The sequence below is a fragment of the Branchiostoma floridae genome, chromosome 4 (genome assembly GCF_000003815.2).
Source record: "Branchiostoma floridae strain S238N-H82 chromosome 4, Bfl_VNyyK, whole genome shotgun sequence".
NCBI classification, from domain to species: Eukaryota; Metazoa; Chordata; class Leptocardii; order Amphioxiformes; family Branchiostomatidae; genus Branchiostoma; species Branchiostoma floridae.
In genome coordinates, this window is record NC_049982.1 from 14244344 (window position 1) to 14266071 (window position 21728).

At 42.2% G+C, this 21728-nt stretch overlaps 2 protein-coding genes across 7 annotated transcripts in view; both read left to right on the forward strand.

Moving 5' to 3' along the window:
- The window catches only part of LOC118413088 (polycystic kidney disease protein 1-like 2), a 40805-nt gene extending 21342 nt beyond the window's left edge, over positions 1–19463 (forward strand). For 3 of the 6 annotated variants that reach the window (XM_035816243.1, XM_035816244.1, XM_035816242.1), the window contains 25 exons: positions 429–531; positions 658–873; positions 1169–1454; positions 2492–2628; positions 3090–3212; positions 3476–3571; positions 3929–4036; positions 4373–4551; positions 4752–4817; positions 5161–5268; positions 5589–5802; positions 6128–6245; positions 6412–6613; positions 6832–7007; positions 7299–7486; positions 7909–7986; positions 8124–8219; positions 8668–8802; positions 8929–9097; positions 9439–9624; positions 15028–15173; positions 15512–15707; positions 15941–16302; positions 16698–16853; positions 17176–19462. In XM_035816243.1, coding sequence (XP_035672136.1) covers positions 429–531; positions 658–873; positions 1169–1454; positions 2492–2628; positions 3090–3212; positions 3476–3571; positions 3929–4036; positions 4373–4551; positions 4752–4817; positions 5161–5268; positions 5589–5802; positions 6128–6245; positions 6412–6613; positions 6832–7007; positions 7299–7486; positions 7909–7986; positions 8124–8219; positions 8668–8802; positions 8929–9097; positions 9439–9624; positions 15028–15173; positions 15512–15707; positions 15941–16302; positions 16698–16853; positions 17176–17478 — 4147 coding nt within the window. In that variant the 3' untranslated portion in view covers positions 17479–19462. Of the gene's footprint in view, positions 1–428; positions 532–657; positions 874–1168; positions 1455–2491; positions 2629–3089; positions 3213–3475; positions 3572–3928; positions 4037–4372; positions 4552–4751; positions 4818–5160; positions 5269–5588; positions 5803–6127; positions 6246–6411; positions 6614–6831; positions 7008–7298; positions 7487–7908; positions 7987–8123; positions 8220–8667; positions 8803–8928; positions 9098–9438; positions 9625–15027; positions 15174–15511; positions 15708–15940; positions 16303–16697; positions 16854–17175 lie in introns of those variants that run through there. The other 3 variants (XM_035816241.1, XM_035816245.1, XM_035816246.1) reach the window with 3 other exon arrangements.
- Positions 19464–20108: 645 nt separating this feature from the next.
- LOC118413585 overlaps positions 20109–21728 on the forward strand; it is a 37158-nt gene continuing 35538 nt past the window's right edge. The window contains exon 1 of the mRNA XM_035817111.1: positions 20109–21510. Coding sequence (XP_035673004.1) covers positions 21444–21510 — 67 coding nt within the window. The 5' untranslated portion in view covers positions 20109–21443. The remainder of the gene's footprint in view (positions 21511–21728) is intronic.

Consider the following 21728-nt stretch of genomic DNA (forward strand, 5'->3'; position numbering starts at 1 on the left):
AAGTGGAATCAATTGAAAAAGTTACAGTAACTTTTTCAAGCCTATGTCTAGTGCCATGACAGTAATGCTAAGGGCACAACCCGTCGTACGTGCAAATACGTGCTGTCTACATGCCAAAACGTGGGCAATCTTTTGGAATCCGTAAGTGGTAAGTACCGCCTCCATACGAACTCGTAGGGAATCCGACAGATTTTGGAGCACGCAGACGCGCCGTAGAAGTTAACGTGCAGGGAAAACTTTGTGTGCCATTGGGCTGCGGATTCGCCCCTCGTACGTGCCTGCCCTGTACAGCCTGAACGATTCTAGAAATACTCGGCGGACGTGGCCTGAAAAAAAAAAAAAACGGACAAATACACGTACGGCGGGTTGTGTCCTTAGCTTTAGGGTAAAGGGACAAAAATCTGAATACAGGACTTTCCCCCTGCCAGTGCATTTCGTGCAGGAGATGACACCCCCGTCATCTTTGGTGCTCCTAGTGTAGCTGACCTGATGGACGGATGTAGTGGAAATTCAAATGTGACTGGTGTGAGCGTGAGTAGACATATTCCCAGTGCAACCCACAAAATTATCGAAACTTTTACAATTAGTTTTTTCTTGTGAAAGTAATCATCAATGTCCTTTTAACCATTTAAGGCAGCTTTTGATTACCCCATTTAGATCATCCATGCTGGATTCAATCCATTTGAGTACTCCAACAACTCTCAACTGGTGGAAGGTGAGGTCATAGGTCTCAACTCCAAGAGGGGTGAAGCCACTAACCATGTGGCCGGCCTGGGAACACCTATTGACATGATCATCAGACGACGTGACAACTTCACTGGGGATATTATGCTGGGGTGGAACATTGGTTCAGCATACGTTGGCAATGTGACGGTAATCTTGAAATACTACATGTACATAATATCACATGTAAACCTTTGTAAATACTATCCCAAGAAGTATCCAGAATTATTAGAAAAATACTGTATTTGTATCTACATAGCTGGTGGCTTTTGCACATCTATCTGCAAATGCTCTTTAAAACTATCCAACAATGATGCCCCTACTGTGCTTGTTGCTAATTCCACTCTATGATAGTCCTGGGAAAATACTGAATACATTTCACTCATTGTGTAGACAGTCCTTTCCATACATTGGTTTGATACAACCACTGTCACCAACTTTTCAGGTAGTGCCTTTTCTGGTGAGGTACAGTGGCAGCTCCCTTCACATCAACATCAGACACAACTACACCGATCCCCCACCGGTGGTCCACCTCTTCCTTCGGAAGGAAGACCCACCCACCCCCGAGGTGTACAACTGGACTGTCACCCTGCCGACTCCCCAGGCAGACCTGTTCACCATCCCTGCAGGAAACGACACGGTAACAGCCAGTCCCTATAGCTGGCTTGTGGAGCCGCCAGAGATTGACATAACGGAAGATGATGTGGTCAACAAGACTCTGTTTTTCCTGGGTAATTGTATGTTTCTGTAATGTGCAACTTTTTTGTTCTCTACGTGCATGCAGGAACTATTACCTCATTTAATGATTTCTGACAATTGTGTAGTGTCTGTATTGTTGTGTAAGAATACTGTAAATGTTTAAGTTTGCGGGGATTTAATTTCGCGGTAGAGGGAAAAGGAACTTTTCGCGGTTGTTTTAAGTTCGCGGTAACACCATAGACTGCAGTCTAATGCCATTATAGAAAAATGTTCGTGGTGGTTTTAAGTTCGAGGTGAAGTTGTCACCGCGAAAACCACGAACATTAATCCAAAGCGAACATTTCTGCATTTACAGTATATTGTGTACAGTACTATGTAACATGCATCAATACTGTACACTTAGGATCACATTTGTTAGCAGCAACACCTACGCAAATGTCTAACTGCACTGCTAAGTGAACCAGTCAGAATTGCCCTGAGGAACATGACAGATGGTCACTGAAACATTGGCTGCTATGTACTTGTTATTCCCTGGCTGTTATACAATAACTACTACAGTACTTACGGTAACCTTTTGTTATACAATCTTTATTGACACGACAAAAGTACAGCGACTTTCGTAAGGTCTACATGCATAACAACTACTTACAGTACAACTAAACACATATATATGGATATCTATAGGTATGGATACATCAACATAAAGGGTCTAGCATGTCATTTACACTATTAGTTCTACGGTATAAACAATCGTGGATATATTTGCCTACTTGTACACAATGTGGATTATCGCCTCCCAGAATGTACTTGAATTTATCTATCGAACAGAGAGTAGCAAAGTCTTTAGAGCAAGTGGAAAGTAATGTGAACAGCTCTGTGCGTTTATCATCATATAGATAGAAATTCTTCACTATTGCAAGACCAGGCAATCCCCAAGGAGCTTTATTTGTCAACTGCAGGTTACAAGCACATTTTTCTTGTTGTTAAGACTGGGAGCTAGCTGTAGGAGGTTCACACTTTCAGTAAACGTATTTGAATGTTCCAAGGATCTATATATCTTCAATTACAGGAATCCAGTTTGAGGATGGAGAAGATGCTGCCACACACCTTAACTTCTCTGTGGATGTGATGGAGACCCTGTGTGTGTACTTTGGTGATGAGTGGGGGAATCAGGAAGACCATCTCTGGCATGATGATGGTTGCAGGGTAGGTTTTTATTGCTAATCTGGTACCTCAACAAATAGGCCTGGTTGGGCAGATTGGCTGGGTTGAAAAAATTGGCCGGGTTAGATAGATTGGCCTGATTGGCTCGGTTAGACGGATTTGCAAGGTTGGACGGATCGATCAAATTGATTGGTTTGGATGGGGAGGGAGAAGTAGTAGAATATGCTGTATGTACTTGGAAATGTTGCCTGGAAATTTTGTACAATTTTTTCACCTTGCCATGGCGTCTTATAATTTAGTGGTAGGAGTATCCAGTATTTGAACGTTTTCCAAAAACGAGATAGTACTGTTGAGATTAGTATTTAGTATTTGAACATTCCAAAAAGTTGATATTCTCTTCTTCTTGATAAAGGTATATAGTGTTTACTAACTAAGCTTAATGGGTATGAGCATTAAGCTATGAAAAGTAACAAGCACAAATCTTTGTTTTTTTGTACCTCCAGCCTGGACCCCTGTCCAATTCTACCCACATGCACTGTCGTTGCGACCACCTCACCAAATTTACAGGTGTGGTGGCTCCAAATCCCATCAACTTTGCTGAGGTGTTTACCAAGGACATACTTCAGGTACTTATTAATATTTTGAATAAGATTTATCTGAATCTCTTTGTTAAAACAGACTGTGAAAAATCACCACGGTCATAGTTGGTATTGCTGTTGGTATGTCTTTGAGTCATTCAATTTGAGTTGAGCTTTTTAACCACCATTACTAAACAATGAAATAAATGCTCATTTTGAGTTATTTAAAGTTGTTTTGTTAACTTTTATCTGTACTTTACATGTACCATTACAAGGTGGTATTGAAGTTATTTTCATGCATAACCCCATAGAACCCCATTGGATTGATCCTGGTCCTGGTGGTTTTCCTGTTGTATCTTCTGGCAGTCCTTTGGGCCAGAAAGGCGGACAGAAGGGATCTGACTAAGGTATTGTTGCGCTTGTAAGATTTTGAATCATGTACCAATAAACTGATGTATTGTGAACAGTAAGAAATACTAAGAATGTATATAATATTTGAAAATGCTTGAGCACACACAATGACCAAATGCACCCCCAGCCTTGTGATTCAACTGGTAACCACTACACTCGAAAAAAAACAACAACTTGATATTGTTTGTTTGTGAATGATTGGAGTCAACAATTTGGTACTTACAAATCTCCTGTTAGATTGCTCTACTTTGTGTGTACATACAGTAATGACCATCTTAAGAGAGTTTTCCAAATAGGCATGAAGTGATTATGATATTTCTAAGACCTTTGTCCATTGTATATAATTCCTGCAGGTTGGTGTTGCTCCACCACAAGGTCACATCCTGAACCCTGACCCCTGGTGTCAATATGTGGTCACCCTCTACACAGGATTTAAAGGAGGAGCTGGGACAACTGCATCGGTCAGATTTGGTTTCTTTATTATGTCTAAACACTCACTCGCTCACTGTCTGGTTTATTGACACACTGTTGTTCCCCGTCAGAGTAATACACATGTATGTGCTTGCATGTAGATGCAGAGGCTTCAATGCAGCTTACCAGCAGCCCCTGTCTTCAGTGTTGGCACTGTGTAGGTTGAGGAGATGAAGATCCTCCCTTATGTTGTCAGCTATACATGTACATGTCATAATTTTATACACCAATTTGAAAGCCTTGGGTATAAGTATTGAACAGTAGTGCTCCACTGTTTACATGACATTGTCATTTTTATACTAGAATTTTTTCAATGTCATTTGCAGGTGTGGATTAATCTGTTTGGAGACTATGGACGGACTGGACCAATAGCGCTGCAAGACGAGAATCGTCCACTTTTTGAAGAGGGCAGTGTTGACTCCTTCCTGGTGTCGTCACGTAACATCATCGGGATGATTCATGTCATCCATGTTTGGCACGACAACACAGGCTACAGCCCAGAATGGTAACATCTGACATTCGACTTAAGTCTTAAAAGTTGAACATACATTTAATTATTATTATGATGTACATGTTGACAGACGAGTGTACTAAACTGAGAAGTGTTCTGCCCAAAGGCTATATATAGATCCAAAAATCAGACAGATGTATTCTCTGATAAATGACCACCTTGCCAATTTGTAATTTCCTGTTTTGATTCCACAGGTACCTGAGTCAGATTGTGGTTCAGGAGAAAGCTACAGACAGGATCGTCTACTTCATGTGTAATAGGTACGATTGGTAAAATATTATCATCTCATGAGAAATGCTTGCAATAATATATTACCAATGGTTTGAACAGTCACCCATCTTGAATTGCACATTACCATTGCTCACAACTCGTAATGTTACATGTCATGCCACCAAATACATCTGCAAAGGACATACACATACATGTTCATTGTAAACACAAATGGATGTGTCCTCCTTTGTCTTGATCGAGAACTGATGGCCATTCAGTATGATGGAATTGAGTGTGCTTGGACTCACCCACATTGGATCAGTTACAAACTATTAGGTAATGTTTTTTCTGGTGTTATAGCTACATTGTACCTTGTGATGTTGACTTTACCAGGTGGTTTGCTGTCGGCGAGGATGATGGGAAGATTGAACGCCTCATCCCCGTAGCCAGCCCCGAAGAGATGACAGAATTTGTCAATCTTTTCCGGTCCAAGACCTCAAGGTAAGGGCAATGTACACTGAGTGTTCAATTTACAACCTATATTGAACCATCCTACTATGCATGAGAGTACAGAAAGCTGCTAGGGTCTCCCAAGTCTACAGCAAGTAAAAGATCTTGATGACAGATTAAGGCCAATGTAGTCATCTGATGGTGAGAATTTAGTTTGACTATAACACTAGATCTTGCTGTGCAATGCCATGTTATAGGTCTGCCCATTTTACCACATCATGCTCAAAATCTGTAACCATCTTTCAGTAGCTTCCCTGCTGCATAACTCTCCTATGTTCTAACTGTTATCATGACTGTTGTCGTGTGTTTAGAGACGTAAACGACAGCCATCTGTGGTTCTCTGTGAAAGGACGCCCTGCCCGAAGCCCCTTCACCCGTGTCCAGCGCCTGTCCTGCTGCCTGACGCTCCTGTACAGCACAATGGTCACCAACATCATGTTCTTCGGACAAGGAGACAACTTTGACCCACCAGAAAAGATCCAGATTGCAGGGGTTGAAATGGATCCACCAATTGATCTCCCTAAAGTATGACAACAGTGATTATAAAGTGCATGAGCAACTTGCATGTAGGCTTTTCTTACTTACTCAGAATGTCTTAATTTTATGTCAAAACCTTGAATCAAGAATCTTGGGTTCAAGAAATTTGGGTTCAGGTTCTGAAAAAATGATTCAGTGAAAATTGACATGTTAACAAGAGAAAGTGTTGTTGGAAAAGACTGCAGTAAAGTAATGACTGACAGTTTCAAGTACAGACTGGTACATTTAGCTTGAGTCTGTTGCATAAATGCTTACTATTTGTATCCATCTTCAACTTGTCCCAGTTGAAAAGAGTCAATGATCTATGTTACAGCTGATGATCAGCCTGCAGAGTGCTGCCATCATCATGCCTGTCAACCTCCTCATCGTCTTCTTCTTCAGGAATGCCAGGAGGAAACCAAAGGCAAAAGACAGGAAGATCAATAAGAGGAGTATGTACCAACTCTAGAGTGGTTTCATTTCAAGTCTACTTTTAAGTACTGTTACGTGATTTGCCAAACAAGCTGCGCTTAACACTCAATGAAAACTACTCCCTTATAGATACTGATACATGAGGATTGTGATGTAACGTTACATGTAATTCTCTAAATCTGTCAGATTCTGAAGAAGAGCATGCAGCAATGCCTGACAGAAGTGAATCCTGGATGCTAGCTGCATTGGCCGAGCCTGTGGACAAGAAGAAAACAGTGGACAACCAGAACCAATTACTCTCAACATCTCCATCAGTCCAGACTGCATCGCAAGAACCCATCTTGATGTATTCCTTAGGACTAGAGAGGACATTTGCATTTAACTCGAAGTGAGATATTCATCAATCATGACGATTTTCATTTTAGGGACTGTATTAGACATTAGGCATGCTTTTTCCAGAGCTCAGATAGAATCTGCTGACAAAGAAGGGAACAAATCTGTTCAACTTTGTGAAAATGTCTGGCTACCAACTTCTGTGAAGTATATTGAGAAAAGGTGTGAATGTACAATCATGACTTCTTTTCATCATTCTTTTTTTTCACACAGATCAGTGATGGCAAATAAAAGCCAGAGTTCGCCCAAAAAATCTAAAGACAAAAAATCCAAGAAATCTAAAGATGAAGATGAAAGTAGCTTGAAAAGTCTTGAGGCCCACAAAGAACAACATAATGCTCATCCTAAAGAAGAGGAAGGTGGTGTGCGATGGTGGTCTGTTTGCATTGGTGAGTCCAGCTCCTGCTACCACGCAGACTGAGTAATATCTTGGAGTTACCTTTGATTTGATAGATGCTATATGAAATGTCACAATAGCCAACAATATGGGACAAATCCAACTTTTTAATTTCATGCAGCCCTTCTCCCACTATTCTCTACTGAAAGTGATACAATTTCATTTACTTTATTCACTGAAAGTCCATGCCCAAAGTTACAATGGTGCATTAATGTTGGTTTTGGTGGGGATCAATGGGATTTGTTAAGAAAAATCCTACAACGGTTTGTGTTTATTACAACAGGCTGGCTCCTGGTGTGGTCAGCTAGTTTTGTTGCAGCCTTCTTCACCGTCCTGTACACACTGTCATTTGGGCGGCCAAAGGCAGAGGCCTGGTGCATCGCCTTTGTCACATCCTTCCTGTCGGACCTCATTGTGGTTCAGCCTGTCAAGCTAGTTGTTGTGGCGGTGGTCTTTGCTCTCTTCCTCAAGGTGAAAATCTCAATGCTTGTAGATAAACTGTAACTATTGAAGATGTTTGACAAAGAGTGTTACTGCAAACTGAGTAACCTTATAATGTAGTTGATACTGTCACAGTGGTTTTGAAGATGGATGGATTTTTATCACCTAGTCAATGTCTAAAATGTGAGCAATTTCAGAATAAGACTGGACATTGATTCAAGCCATATTTGACAACTGTTCATGCAGGACAGTATCAACTGATATAGACAGCAGGTTCAACCAACAATATCTTTAAATACATGTACATGTAATTACTGTCCCTAATGAACAGGGTAGAATGCTTAATGTGTAAGTTGCATGTTGAACATTTTCAAATGATCAGGCCTGCATGATTCTGTGTCCTTCTTTCATATGACAACTGTTGTAAGTTACATGTGTCTTGATTTGCCCAGTCTCCAGTCACAGAGGAAAATCCTGAGCCTGTTCCACTCTGCAAGGATGAGGAGTACCTGCCAAGCAAAAGAGACAGGGTAGGGATAAAAAAATGAACAGCCTAGAATTAAGTTAGGACCAACAATTTTACATTTTTTACTACATGTAGTTGCATAAGCAAATTTTATAAGCTGCTGTTTTCATGTTTGATAGACTTTTTGTGTCCCCCACACAGCTGCCTGTGGTGACCAGGCCTCCTGATAAAGCAGAGCTATCTGAGGCTAGGTTGAAGAAACTGGAGGACAAGAAAAGGCGCAGCGCAATTATTGAGGTTCTCATCTGTTCTTCTTTGCTTGATGCTTACTCAGAATTTGTAGAGAAATTAGCAAATTAAATTTGGGGCTGCACTCCTTTTGTTTTGTGCCTGCAATCGTTAGATATGAATTGAATAAGATCATGTTTTTCTTCTCTTATTGGAACTACTATAACACATGTGGAGTATGTGACACAAACTAACTAACTAACAAACTCAGTCTAAACTACATAATTTGTAGCACAGTTGCAGAGACCATTGTCAGCTGTTAGTGATTAAGCTTTAGATATACATGTAATTTGTCCCTTTTTCTACCACTAAGAGTTGATTATTTTGTCCACTTATCCTTTGGTTGACTGACTAATACTATGTTCATTATTTTCAAATGTCATTTTTTCTTTTCATTAGATATCCTGTTAAAATGCAGCTTTGAAAAAGCACCGAGTTAATTTGTGATTTGTTGTAGGTATGGTTGTTTGTGATCTTCGTGTTGGTGGTGACGATGATTGCGTACAATGAAAAAGATCCAATGGCTTTTCACATGAATGAGTCGGTGAAAAATTCGCTTCTGTATGAAACAGAGGAACTTACATTTGAGGAGGTAAGACCAAGAAAAACATCACAATCAGTTTTATAGTAGAAAAAATGTATCAAATTTCATTCCTTTACTCACTACCCTACATGACTTACATAAAAATTAACTAAACCGACTGCTACATCTCTGTAGGTTGCAGATGTGGAGTCCTTCTGGACATGGCTCCAGGCTGGACTCATCCCAACATTGTACCACAACGCTTGGTACAATGGCAGGGTGAATCCTGCACCAGTCATCATGGGAAATGGGAAGTCCTGGTTAGTGGGGGCTGCTGCCATACGCCAGGTCAGACTGGAACCTGGTAAGAAATGTTTGGCTACACACGTACATGTAGGTCTTCCTTGTAGAATTTTTTTTCATCCCTAAAGGAATCATGAAGCTGTACATTCTGTTACATAAATTAACTTGCTGTTTGTCTTTTTAATTACACTTCTGTGACATACATTTTGTAATTGACACAGATTTATGAATCATGAACTAAATTTAGATGTTTACAGGTGTACATTTTTGTACACTCAGTTTAACGTAAACTTTGAATGAAACTTGCAATCCATGCAACATGGCTTTGAAAAGTGTGGCTGTATGCCTTTTAAATCCCTGTGAATGCCTACCAAAAAAATACAATGTCCACTTTGTCCTTAGAACTTCCTTGTGAAGTGCCTGAGCAAATGCAAACATACGGCAAACGTTGTGTCCTGAGCTTCTCCCTGACGGACATGGATACAGCCAATTACAGCACTGGCTGGCAAAACAGCAGCATTTCAAACAACACTGATAGTGAGGAGATGCTCAAGCCATGGGTGTACACTTTCGCATCTCTTACTGATGGTGAGTCCTTTAGTACCATCCTCCGTAGTGACCGCTGGCTCAATACTTTTGCTTGCTAACCAGTATTGAGTCAGCCATCACTACGGAGGATGGTACTTAGGCTAGGTGAGTCCTGGAAAATTGCAAGAAAAGGTCTTGTTGTCTTCGTCCATATCAGCCATGGTCCTTAATTAGCATGTCGCTTGTGCGCGGCATGCTCTCCAAGCTCTTTCGAAGTAAACAGTCGGAAGTGAAAGGAGGCTCCTCCCACTTCCTGTGTTCCCGTGAGTGATGACGTCAGTTTTTGAAGTTTCGCTGTGGAAAGTGGTCACGCTCTCCGAGCTCTTGTGTTCCCATATTTTTCTTCTTTTTCTAGCGCTATGAGTGATTCAAAAAAGGATAGTAGGAGACGTAAAGGGTCTCATGGTTCTCATAGTTCGTCCAGTAGGCATTCTTCTAGTGATAAACGCGCTCGCGAGGAGTTTTCACGTAGTAAATCGAGTTCTTCGTCACCACGTGGTATCGGGGACAAGCGCGAACTTGTCAGCGCCCCCCTCCCCCCCGGACACGAACGTGGAGACGGCGCGCTTGCGGACGGCCGTTCCACGGAGGACCCGGAGAGTAGCGGGCAAAAAGAGCTACTGCTAGAGGGGCAGAAGAGTCCTCGTCTTCCTCGGGAGCCGAACGGAGATAAGTCTCCTGTGCGTACGCCGGAATGGCCGGGAGATTTGGGCGAATTGAGAGACCTTCTCGGGGTCAACGTCATCCAGCAAGACCAAAACTCTCTTCGCGTAGCGTTTGGGTTAATGTCTGAAGAATTCAAAGGAGTTAAAGAGATCTTAGGGTCTATCGCCGCTTCAGTCGGCGCAAAGAGGCATATAGGCGCTCCTTCTGAGCTTGAGTCCGAAGTTACCCCCTCGAAGAGGTCGCGTTTTGACAGCGGCGATGAGTCAACATGTTCGGCGGCGAGCGATATGTCTTTTGTGCCGTTCGACCGTGAGCCGGCCGCCCCGGAAAAAGTGTGGACTGCCCGGCAGTCCGTGGTGCGGTTTGCCGCAGATTATTTCGACTTAAAGAAAGAGCGCAAGACAGAGTCCTTGACGCACTGGCAAAACAAGTATTTGCTGCCCTCTAATGCTCCGAAAGAGCTGTCGGTGCCTGAGTTAGATTCAGCCGCTAAAGAGATGATCAAGTCGATCGACTTTTACAAAGGTAAGTCGGCTCTTCAGGTCGATAGAAATCTAGCTTCGGTTCATACTAAGTTGTTGCATGTAGTGGCACCAGTTTTGAATCTTTGGCAGATGTTGAAAGAATGTAACGGCGAGATTTCTGAGCCTGATAGAGATATTATGCAGGACTGTGCAGCTACTGCTGTTTGGCTCTTAGGCTCAGCTCACTCGAAGATCGCTGACGTTCGTAGATCATCTCTAGCGGAAGTTTCCTATCAGCCTACGGCTAAGGATTTGTTTGGTTTGATTCCTGATGACCCTACTCAGTTATTGAGGAATGATTTGGGCTCTAAAGCTAGAGAATTGGCTTCAGGCAAGAAAGCCTTAGTTGATACTTTGAAACCAAAGCAGTCGTCCCAGCGGGGGCGAGGCGCTTCGAGCGCTTCTACCTCGAGGGGCAGGGGTGGCTTTCGCGGCAATCGGAAGTTCCGCCCTCCCCCCTCTCGCCAGTCAGGAGGAAACTCCAACTCTAAGTTCTACTGGGGTTCGCAGTTTTCCCGCACCTCCAATCAGTCAGGAGACGGGAAGAAATCTAAGTAGTATCTCCCAGTCTTGTTTACATCAGCTTTTACGCCGGCGATTGCCTGCACTTCAACCTGTACCTCATCCTTTGCCGAATCCCCTCCCTCATGGAGGGCGTTTAAAGTTTTTTTTGCCAGTTTGGCGCAAGCTAACTTCAGACCAAGTTATTCTGGATATAGTTAAGGGGTATAGGTTGCCGTTCAAACGATCGCCGCCAGTGCAAACTAGTATTCCTTGGACCCGTGCTATGACACGGGAGCAAGTTTTGGCTATTGATTCTGAGATTGCTTCTATGTTGAATAAAGGGGCAATTCAAGAGGTTCCCTTCAGTTCTGATTTGTTTATTTCTAGACTGTTTACAGTGCCCAAGAAAACAGGCGGGCTTCGGCCAGTTATCAATCTTAGACCTCTTAATAGGTGTCTTTTTGTTCCAAAGTTCAAAATGGAAAGCCTGGGTATGGTCAGAGAGTTAGTTCGTCCAGGTGATTTTTTTTGCAAAATAGACCTCACTGATGCGTACTTTACAGTAGCCATCCACCCGAATCATCACCGTTTTCTTACGTTTGCGTGGAAGAACAAGTTTTTCTCGTTCGTTTGTTTACCGTTTGGCGTTTCGAGCGCCCCACTTGTGTTTACGAAGCTTCTTAAGGTGGTGGTTTCGCACCTAAGACGTAGAGGCATCAGGTTGATTATTTATTTAGATGATATGCTGATTTTTGCAGACAGTAGTGATCGATGTAGGCAAGATGCCATCACAGCGACAGACTTCATTGCCCATGTTGGGTTTGTCACAAATTTGGGTAAGTCTGTCCTGGAGCCAACTCAGTGTATTACCTTTCTTGGTTCAGGGTTAAACTCTTTGAGTATGTGTCTGTTTCTCCCTGGTGTCAAACTACAGGAGTTGAGCCAGTTAGCTGGCGAAGTACTAGAGAGAGAGTGCCTGTCAGCACGGCAGTTAGCAAGTGTCATCGGGAAGTTCCAAGCAGCCACAGTGTCCGTACTGCTCGGTCCTCTGCATCTTCGACATTTGCAACTTCTCCTCATCTCATGTCTACGACAATCTGGCGGTTTTTGGCAAACTCCCGTTCGACTAACCGAGTCAGCACGTCAGGACCTTATCTGGTGGAGGGACGAGCTACGCCTTCACAATTATCGTCCGATTCACTGTCCGGAAGAAAACGTAGTGATCGAAACCGAGCTGGGGAGCATTCGCAAATGGCGTGAGCACAGGCGGGCGTTGGTCGCGCGCAGAACGCGGACAGCACATAAATCAGTTGGAAATGCTGGCAGTCTTTCTGGCACTGAAGGCCTTTTGCAAGGACAGGGCGAACTGTACAGTACGAGTCAAATCGGACAACTCAACCGTAGTTTCGTACATCAACCGCCGAGGCGGCACAAGGTCGCCAGCCCTTTCAAATCTGGCTCTAAGCCTGTGGGATTACTGCGTGGAGAGAAGCATCCTGTTGTCAGCCGATCACGTGGCGGGTGTAACCAACGTAAGAGCGGACTTCAGGTCCAGACACTTCGCTCGCACAACAGAGTGGTCACTCTGCCCACAAGTGTTTCAGGCCATACAGAAGATGTGTCCCAGTCTGCGCAGAGCGGGAGCGGTAGATCTCTTCGCATCCCGACTCAACAGGAAACTACCCAAGTTTGTGTCTTGGGAGCCAGACCCAGAGAGTCTGGGGACGAATGCGTTCACGATGAACTGGAACCAGTGGGAAGCTCTGTATGCCTTTCCCCCATTCAAGATCATCGAGAGGGTCTTGAGGAAGGTCCGCCAGGACCAAGTAACAGTGCACTTTGTGGCACCAATTTGGGACACAGCGGCATGGTATCCACTGATACTAGAAATGTCCGTGAGAAAACCAGTACGGCTGCCTCGGTACCCGTCGCTTCTCACACAACCAGGAGACGGAAGTCAGCACCCGCTGAGCAGCACATTACGTATGGCCATGTGGACTGTCTCCGGCGTCAGTTCCGAGAGTTCGACATTTCGGAAGGAGTTACAGAGATCCTCCTCGCCTCCTGGCGTCCTAAGACCAGAGGACTCTATGCGTCAGCGTGGAGGAAATGGGCTCGCTGGAGCCGTTCTCGGGGTTTGGATCCCGTTTATGCACCTCTGAGTAAGGTACTGGATTTTCTTCATCATTTGTTTTCTACGGGTTTCCAATATAGAACACTCAATGTTTATAGATCTGCAATATCTTCCACTCATGTCAATGTAGAGGGAAAACCAGTAGGAGCACACTCCCTTGTCTCCCGGTTTATGAAGGGAGTGTTTGAGCTTAGACCGCCCATGCCCAAGCATATTGCTATTTGGGATGTCTCTGTTGTTCTGAAGTTCCTCAGACAGTGGTCTCCTGCGAAGTGCCTGAGTTTGAAGCAGCTCACCTTCAAGGTTGCTATGCTAGTGGCGCTAGTGTCTGCTGGTCGGGAACAATCGCTAGCTCTGCTCAGTACAAGTCACATGTCTTCGTCTAAAGAGGGGATTTTGTTTGTTATTGATAAGGTCACAAAAACGTCACGTCCAGACAAACCTTCACATTCTTTGTGGGTGGCGAAGTTTGACAACAAAGTGTTGTGTCCGGTCACTTATCTGCGGGCATACTTAGAGAGAACTGCTAGGTTTCGCTCCTCGTCTGACTCTCGGGTGTTTCGGGGGTTAGTCAAGCCTCATAAGGCGGTTGGATCTTCCACTATTGCCCGTTGGCTTAAGCAAATGTTGTCTGAAGCAGGTATCAAAGAGTACTCAGGCCATTCAGTCAGAAGCGCTTCAGCTTCAGCTGCCTTCAAGGCTGGCGTTTCTGTTAAGGATATTTTGAAGGCGGCAAATTGGGCCAATGCTACTACATTCGAGAGGTTCTATAATAAACCTTCTAACTCTTCTAGTTTCCACTTTGGTTGTTCAGTGCTGGCCTCGGCTTCAAAGTCATGCTAATTAAGGACCATGGCTGATATGGACGAAGACAAATACAAATTGGACAAACTTACGTGTCAGGACAATTGTAGTTGTCTGTCGTCCATTGAAGCCATGGTCCTTCCCGCCCTAGTATCTTGCTAGGGTTCGCTTTTAGTTTCCCACCCTAAGTTTTCGGCCAGCACTGTTGCTTCTAAAAAACTGACGTCATCACTCACGGGAACACAGGAAGTGGGAGGAGCCTCCTTTCACTTCCGACTGTTTACTTCGAAAGAGCTTGGAGAGCATGCCGCGCACAAGCGACATGCTAATTAAGGACCATGGCTTCAATGGACGACAGACAACTACAATTGTCCTGACACGTAAGTTTGTCCAATTTGTATTTAATCACTAGGAAATCTTCTAATGGAGGTGTTTTCTATTTCTTGTTGTAGAACATCATTAGCATGTAGCACTAGGATTTCTTATTGATGACAAGTTTTGACACATCAATTCAACAGCAAAAACAGAAAGAAACTTTGTACATATAGTTGTATAATATATATAGATCTGCAATGTGCTGTTCTAAAGCAACTTGGAAAGTCTTAAAGAGTAGATAAAATGTACATATCTTGTTGTAGATCTGAATAAACTCAAAGACTTGACACGATTGTATAGCACATTACAGTCTAATGTTATAAAGATCATAAAAGCATTGTGCATTGTGCTTGTCTACTGCATCTGTTGTCACTTCTGTCTCCTGTGTTACTTTAGGGTTTCCGACATTTGGTGAGCATGGAAGCTACATTGGAGGAGGCTACAGCACGAGTTTGGATCCTTCTGTCCTCTTCTCTAACCAAACACGGGAAGAGCTGCTGCAGGATGGAGGCTGGCTGGATGAGAACACACGTGCTGTTATGGTATATAACAACAAGCTCGTCGTTCTTGCTCTGCAAGTTTTTCTGTTGGTGTAACATGTCTGTTGTGTCACTGTGATTTTAGTGTGGTTCCATTTATTGGTGTGTGTTATGTTTGTGAACAAGTGGGCTTTTAAATACTAAATTGCACTTTCTCTGTTTGGAGCAAACATGTACATGTAGCATCAGCCTGAAATAATTACCATTCCAGACATTCTAATCACCATACTTAACCTTTGTCTAAAAAAAGGGATGCAAAGGCTTCTAGGATCGAGAATATAGCAAAAAAGACAAAAAGTACCAGGCATACATAAAAGTTAAGTTCCTTTAATTCTATCCAGGTGGAGGTGCTCATGTATAATCCTGATGCCAACCTTTTCTCCGTGGTAACGTTTCTGGTGGAGTTTACCTACTACGGGAACGCCTACCCCTCAGTCGTGATCTCCACACTCCGCCTCTTCCAGACCTCCCAAATCCTCTTACTGGCCCTGAAGGGAGTCATGGTGCTGTTCCTCTTCATCTTCTTATTTAGAGAAGGTATGTCATGTCCAGAAAAACAACTGATTTAGCTTCATTCTTAAAGGAATCGAAGGCATGAGGGCCCACAGAAGAATGCTGTGAACTGATACATGTACCAAGATGTTTTGCACAATAAACAAGTAGAAATCTGGTAGAAACTTTTTTCAATGTGGTTGTTTTTGTACACTCCAGCCATTGTGCTCATTGAATTGATGACTTTCTTCAACACATGTCTTGGACCCCACTCCCAGGAAAGCAGCTGATGGCAAGTCCAGTGGAGTACCTGTTGGAGGTGTGGAACTGGGTGGAGCTGCTCGTCATCCTGGCCGGTTTCTCCACGCTGGGCGTGTACTTCCAGACCCAGTCCGTGATCGACCAGGTGAGCGAGCCCGGCGGCCACACCCAGTTCTCGGTGTACCGCCGTGCGACCGGCTGGGTGGAGGTGTACACCTACGTGACGGCCGGCCTGATCTGCTGTGTCACTCTCAAGCTGGTTCGGCTGCTCAGGTTCAACAAGGTGGTGCAGGTCCTGTTTGGCACCATCAGTACAGCCTTCAAACCGCTGGCTGGCTTCATGATGGTGGTGGCTGTCATTATGTTGGCTTATACTCAGGTATGTCCATTCATTCTTGTTTTTTTGGGGGGAGGGGGAAATGTTTTTTTTTTATTTCTTAGTAATTCAGGATCAGTTAAACTTTTTTATTGTATCGTATACATGTATACAGTAATCTAATTGGTACTGCAGTTGGGAAAGTAAAATGCAGTGGAACTAAAGGGGAAGTTACCAAGAATATTCTTAATTGATATCTGAAATCAAATGCAACAAAATTTGTAACAAACATACTTGTTTCAAGTATAATTTTATCTGACTGCATGGTACATGGTAGGTACACAAAGCATCTAGTTCTGATAGAAAAATACATTTTATAAACTGATTCACAATACACTTCTTATGTCCAGTAAATGTGGAGAAAAGATGACTTAACATTTTCCACATGTGTTGTTCAGCTGGGCAGCCTGCTGTTTGGCTCTAACCTGGAGACGTACAGCAGCATCGGAAGCAGTCTGGCCTCCATCTGCCTCATGACCATCGGCAGTTTTGACACCGCAGAGCTGACGGAAGTGTCATGGATCTATGGACCCATTTTCTTCTTCCTTCTACAAGTACAGCAACTTATTCTCTTATTATAATGTTAGCATTGTACATGTCATTTGCTACTAGCAGATTGATTTGGATGTATGATAAAATAAAAAGCTGGACTTTTCACTGATGCAATGGCTATTAATCTAAACATGCCCAAACACCGTTGAATGTAACTTATATATCAAAGGTTTATTCATTATTGAGGAAAATCAAGACTTTGCATTATATGTACTTCTGTCTCCAAGTGAAAGCTGATATGTCATGACTGTGGACTCTTCCTTGTCTACTGAGGAAACGAGTGCAGTGCTGTTTATTAATGATTGCGTGTCTCATTTATTGTAGGTGACCATGCAGTTTTTCCTGCTGACCATGTTTATGGCCATCTTGATGGACACCTATGCAGACGCGAACCAGAACACGGAGGCACAGAAGTTGAGGATGATGGCGTTCATGCGCAAGCGTGTCACAGGTGGTAAGAAGATGCAGCAGACCTCCAAGAACACCAGGAATTGTGGTGACAGGTCGGGCAGGTATCAAGTGAGCCTGTGGGGAGATCCTGGGGTTTACAGGGAAACATTCAATCATGCTGATAATGCTTTAGAGTACCCGAGTAGAGAGTCTTTTTTCCGAAATAATTTATCTTAGATCTAAATTGCAGGTTCTTGGTGATACCTGTACATGTATTTCATTTGTAAAGCTATACATTATAGAGTAAAATCTACCTTAACCATACAAGACAGCTGTTGCTATTACATTTTTATATTAATGCACCTTACCTAAGAACTTTTAGTTAGTTCCTCTCGAGCCTTGGGGTCAACTAGGGCCGTCCTCCTCGTGATGTCTATCCAGTGCAATCTTTTGCTTCTCTCCCATGCAGCTCTATACGAAGAGCTGCTTGTCACTTCTTAGGTCTTTTTTCCACATTCAACCTCCATGTGAGTCTGGGCTTGCCTCTGCTTCTTCTGCTACATACATACACGTATACATGTACATGTAGGTGGTTTCTAGTCAATGATTTTTTTTTTTTGCTGTTACAATTCTGTGTTCTATCATTTTCAAGATATTGCCCTGCGCACCTTATCCTTCTCAGTCTCAGAAGTCATGGCTGCCACTTTTATTTTGTTCTCTGGAAAACTTTTTATTTTTCTGTTTCTGTTTCAATTGCCCAGTATTTTTGATACACAGTTGAATTGATGAATGAATGAATCTGATTCATCATCATTATCCACTGTGTTCTACCTCAGTCTTTGAAGAACCCTGTAGGTGCATTCAGTCTTTCTTCATCTTTTTCCATTGTATTTGGGTGGGTGGGTGGGTGGATGGGTGTGTGTGTGTATTTATAGGTGGATGGATGGATGAATGAATGAATGAATGAATTAATTAATGGTTTATTCGAGCATTATGATCAAACAAAAAGTATATAGCAGCCACAGGGTGACGGGTAAAGAACAAAATTGCATGGTGAAATTGCATGTGAAGATCAATATTACAGAAAAAAATATGATTCAGTTAAAATGAAATGTAACTAGTGTAGGGAAAATTCTCTGTTGTGTACAGCTGCATGTCATAGTGAGTGGCTGATGCTATATATGGCAATGATCTGTTGTGCTGGCAATAGGTGAGAGGTTTTCTCTTTATCATCACTCTGCTGCTAACGTTTCCCTTAAGATGTATCAATACCTGTGTCTGTAGAGATTATTACTGGTTCTTGTCTATCTTCATTTACACGTAAATATAAGCTCAATCATTGTAGTACATAACCTAACATTGTACATAACATACATATATCTCTTAACAGACCATCATATAGTCTCATGCTGTGTATTATCATGTTGAATTGTTAGATTAACACATTTTTGATGCTAACTTAAAGGAAACTATCCCCTTTGATTTTGATAAATACATAAAGAAATAATGTACAAGCTTTGGTGTAGAATACTAATTTATTGTATAACATGTAGATGTAATGTATATACATGTATATTGCTTTCACATTAGTTCTCATTGTGGTACACCATACAGAAAATGCTTACTATTAATCATTGAGAGCAGGCGAGATGCTACATATAAGTGATAATGCAAATGTTATGGCCTTTTCGCTTAGTGTTTATCTGAGTTTAGGTCAACAGCATGCTTCCAGGAACCATTTATTTTCTGTGTAATATTGAAAAAATAAAGGATAGGTCATGTCAACACACAGTGTATTGAGTGTTGTTTGACTCATTACATGTCATAGCTTAAACATAGTCAGTAATTGATAGATAACAATATGATGAATATGGCAACAGTTCCCAATCTTCCTCATAACCTCAATGAAAAGTGGCCTACAGGCCAACTTGAGTTTCTCATGAATAAAAGGTTCAAACAAACTTACTCACTCACCCACAACACAGATTCAATAGATATAAAGAATAGAACTGTGGATGAAGTCATGTACGTGTACTTTCCCGATACTTTTATTAGCATTATTAGCATACTTTTATTATATTTTGGATACTGAAGCAAATGATCATGAAAAGAATCAAAGACAATTTGGTTGTACAGTGGAGAGTCTTGCATCAAGATGAATAATTTTCATAAGTTAAACATAAATGGGTCAGGTGTAACAGTGGGGTTCAAGCGCTGCCAAACTGTCCATGCCAATGGCTCTAGAGCTTTTGGTGTTGTGGTTTGCACTTTGGATTTGTAATCCGCCGACCCGGGTTCAATCCCGGGTGTCAGCATGTTTGTTTCTTTCTGTTCCTACTCGCCCCTCTGAACCTGGGTCAACTTTATAATGAGAGGTTACCATGGGCAGATTTGTTTGTCCCCAGCAAAGGGACAGATACAAAATACAGGTTTCTCTGTGGTTCATATACATCATGTACCTGTGATACAATCAGCAAGGTTATATGCAATCAATGATATGCAAAAAGCAACATGCTGCCTCAGTCTGTATCACACATTATTGTATACCATCTTTGTGGGCACACGTCATAACAGTAACATTACACATTCAATCTCTTACTGACCGGGGGCTTATTAATCCTCCTCATTGATATAATCTGGATACTGGTACCATGTCCCTTACAAGGTCTGGTCAGAGAAGTGCTCTGTTAGTGATGCTTTGCACACTTTTTTCCATCCATCCCAGGGTTGGACAAGTTTTCTAAAATTCACCTGTGTTGACCATTGCTTGATACCATGAATGTGAAATAGTAACAAGTATATCAAAATCACACTCATGGAAAAATTTTACTTGCCTGATTGGGCAAGTAGGATAGGACATGTGCTTGCCCGATCAGCACTTTCACTTGCCCAGGACAACCAGACTATTGGACTTGTCCAACCCTGCATCCCTTCTGCTAAGTTCCCCCTCTGTCTGCCTCAGTAATCTTTTTCCTTAGTTAGATCCACTGTAAGCATGTCTGTTGGAACAAGTGATGAAACCACACATGAAAAGTGCTGGTGGATGGTTCTAAAAAAAAACTTGTCTGACTCACAATTTTACCAGAGTTTGAGCATTTCAATTAAGACATTATGAAGGGTCCATTTCTGTTTGGCAATGACAAGGTTCAATTTTATTGTTGTTTCTCCAGAAGAATGCACACTTCTTTCCATCCTTTGTGCAAGTGCAATAAATAACACAATGCCCTCACTGTGATTGACAGGTGAATGCCACTTGACTAGCTTCACAGTGTCGCACCCTGCCTCGCTTTGTCTGCCTTGTCTCTGGGGATTAAGAGTGACGGCATTTTCATGTCCCAAATTGCACACTCGGGTTAATAAACCCCTTGACACTATTTCAATAATATACAAGATAATTATCATGATGCCAGCAGTTTGACAGGTGGATGACACTTTAATCGCTCACCATGTCGCCCGGTGCCTCGCTTTGTCTACCTTGTCTCAAGGGAGTAAGTGTGACTTTATTATTATGTCGCAAATTGCACACTCGGGTTAATGACCTAGTAGTTTCTTTGTATTCTCGAAAACATCTCGAGCCACATCATCATTATATGTATGCCAATGTGTCATGTAGAAATTTTGCTTTTTTTGTATGATTGTGTATTTCAGCTCTTTATGTTGCAACTCTGTATTCACATCTTACTAATGTTACATAATTTTGAAGCTGCTTAAGGAGTAATTTGCAGTGCTGTCATACGGATGTAACCAAGGACAAAGATAAAAGAATAACTGTTTCATATATCATAGTTACTTACAGAACAATATTTACAACAAGACTTTTTAGAAACTGAAAGTGTCAGAAGATCCTTCTGTACCGTTATCCATAGTAACACTCAGATCAACACAACAAATATTAGTTCCTAGGGTGTTGGGATATTTGAATATTATATACGCTGATAGTTTTGAGTGATTGTGTGGCTAATTGCAATGCTCATGTCTTTTCTACAGATCAAGTCAAGCATAAGCCAAGTGCAGCCTTCACACTGTTACTCTCATTTGGCACACACCCATGCTGTGATGAAGGCATCAACTAGCATCCCTTAAGACAGTCATCAGGAGCTCTACTTTTGCTGAGAGAATTAATGTTGACTGCCCATTTTATAACATTGGAAACCTTCACTGACATTCTTTCTCTACATTTGTACCTAGGATATTAATTGCAGATGATGCTGGAACTCTGCATCAAACAGGGCACTCTACCAAAACATTGGAGATGGCTGGCTGCTTCAGGTATGGCAATTTTGAGTGTGTTCTTGAAATATGGTACCTTACACGTCTGAAGACAGTCATAACAAGAAATTATCATTGGATAACAATTCAATGAATTAACTGGGGATGGTAAACTGTAACATGTGCCGTTACAGTACTAAAAATTATGCTGTATATGAATTTCTACATAGTTACATGAAGTAGTACAGTACATAAACATTTAAATATTTTACTATTAT